The sequence below is a fragment of the Gymnoscopelus braueri genome (assembly GCF_963280865.1).
Source record: "Gymnoscopelus braueri genome assembly, chromosome: 4".
Classification (NCBI taxonomy): domain Eukaryota; kingdom Metazoa; phylum Chordata; class Actinopteri; order Myctophiformes; family Myctophidae; genus Gymnoscopelus; species Gymnoscopelus braueri.
The window spans coordinates 42313407-42315906 of NC_137605.1; the positions used below are offsets into that span (position 1 = coordinate 42313407).

Consider the following 2500-nt stretch of genomic DNA (forward strand, 5'->3'; position numbering starts at 1 on the left):
GAGAGAGACTGGATGGAAGACAGGGAGCAGAACACATGGAAAAAGGTAGCAGAGAGGGAGGGAATGAGGGAGGGAATTGGAGAGAGAGAGAAAGACACAGAGAGAGAGAGAAACAGAGGGAGATAGAGAAGAAAGTGGAAGGAGGAAGGGAGGTAGAAAGAGAGAGAAAAAGTAGCAGGGAGTGAGAGACAGAGAGTGAGTGAGGAGGACACGAGAGGGAGAAAGACAGATTACAGGAGGAAGAGATGAGACAGACAGACGGAGGTGTAGAAAGGGACAGATAGATCCTGATGAAAGGGGCTTTGATTAGTGAGCAAGAAGGGCAGACGACCAAGTCACAGGAGTAGAAAGATGGAGAGAGAGAACCCATGGAGAGAACCAGGAGGAGAGGAGAGTGACGTGTTGGGAGCTCCGCAAACAATTGTTAAGGAGCACCCCCCCTCAACCTATGTTTTTCACAGTGCATGTGCTACTCGTACATCTACGTACAGTATGTGAATTAAAATCTCTTGAATCTCTTGAATATCCTACCTGGTGCTGTTGCCTGTTGCTTCCTCTGTGTGGCTGGTGTAGAAGCCATGTGCAGAACACTGGGTCCACATTGACAGCTATACCTTGGACACTAACCAGCAACACAGCACCTACAGAGAGAGAGAGAGAGAGAGAGAGAGAGAGAGAGAGAGAGAGAGAGAGAGGGGGGGGTGATTAGAATGTTCACTTGACATTATCACAAGTGCACAAGCAACATTCTTTCACTACACTTTTCCCCCCTTTTCCACAATTAAATGTATTGTCCCCATTGATTTGATCCAACTTTTAGTCCCCTAAAATTTTGCAGCTGCCCATCTCCAGTGGCTCCAACTTTCTCATGTATCACAGCTTCAATAGCTTTTAGCAAACGAACTGACGTCAACATTGGCAGGAAAGCACAAACAACAAGCTATCAAATGCCTAATCAAAGTCAATTTAATCACACAAGGGGCTTTTGTGTGACAGCCAACTCCGCATCACGTTTGTCAATATCGAACTTCGCAGCGCAACAATCGTAAGCCAAAGGAACACTGATGAAGTGATGTGGAATTACCAATGCAGAAACTATGTGGCGTGTTAGAAAAAAAATATGCTGTTTTGCTTCGAGATACGACGATATGGATCGACGCAATCCATCGCTTCTAATAACAAGTAATGGAGAGTGACTTGAACAAATCTCCTCAGATTGGGTGTCTTACAGTTACCCTGCATCCTAATGACCCGCCTGTGGGTATCGGGCCTGTTCCTGCTTTCACAGTGACGAGGGGGGAGCGGCACAGTTTGTTTCATTTGCGCCGTTCAAAGTAATGTTGCGCCAAGCCAAGAATAACATTTTCTTTTGATAGATTTCTATGAAACTTGAGATGTACTCTGGGGTTTTGGTTTACTCTTAAATAATAATCTTTACCAACAATAAGCGGGGCCCTGAGGTAATGCATTAGGATCCTATCAATAATGACTCCCATGCCTTGAGGATTAGAGCAGGGTCCCTGGCGTGCGGTGGAATGTCCCGGCATGGCCATGGGAGGACGTTTCGGCTCTACCGGGACTTTCAGAAGGTTTTACGGGGCTTTAGAAGAAGAAGGCCTGGTCTTCTGTTTCAAGCCCTGTGGCCATGCAGCAGAGGGTGTGTGCGTGTGTGTGTGTGTGTGGGTGTGTGTGTGTGTGTGTGTTGTGTATCACCTCTGACAGGGCTTGATTGCACTGCACCACCAAGGACACCTAACGGTTCCCTGACGGCATTGGCGTAGCATAAGCTCGATTATTCTCCCACTCTTTCTCTGACACAGGCGCGCGCGCGCACGCGCACACACACACACACACACACACACACACACACACACACACACACACACACACACACACACACACACACACACACACACACACACACTTTTGTTACACCAGCTCTCCAGCTTGGCACAGTTCGCTCCCTCCTCCATCATTCCCTGTGAACAATGCAAATAAAACGGCCCCTAATTTGCTCCACTTTTACAACGCTGTGTGATTTGTAGCCCCTGAGCCTCAGTACATGTGTGGTGTGAAACGTGTCTATGTTTCTGCATGAGTGTGTGCGTGCGTGCACACGCATGCAAGCGTAAGTGGTGTGAAATATGTGCATAAGTGTGTGGGTGTTGAATGTGTTATACGTAGAATGTGTGCATGTACTGTGTGTGTGTGTGTGTGTGTGTGTGTGTGTGTGTGTGTGTGTGTGTGTGTGTGTGTGTGTGTGTGTTGCTGTGGCCGCTGTACTGTATGAACACACAGAGTTGCTAAGCATTATTCGCCAGATGCTGTTTCATCTCGTGCCACTCATGTTGTAACACTGATTACTGAATCCAATCTGATGAGCGAGACACTTTATTTCTCATTGGATGAAGTCAAACTGACTGGCATAGTGCTCAATGCCCCCTCCCTCCCCTGCTCTAGCTCTTTTTTCCTTTTCCTTCTGCCCCTCCATTCCTCAATA

The 2500-nt window shown here is 47.4% G+C and overlaps 1 protein-coding gene across 4 annotated transcripts in view; it reads right to left on the reverse strand.

Annotated features, from left to right (window-relative positions):
- The window catches only part of vps13b (vacuolar protein sorting 13 homolog B), a 449591-nt gene that overhangs the window by 275358 nt on the left and 171733 nt on the right, over positions 1-2500 (reverse strand). For all 4 annotated transcript variants that reach the window (XM_080427213.1, XM_080427214.1, XM_080427212.1 and 1 more), the window contains exon 20: positions 532-641. In XM_080427213.1, coding sequence (XP_080283339.1) covers positions 532-641 — 110 coding nt within the window. The remainder of the gene's footprint in view (positions 1-531; positions 642-2500) is intronic.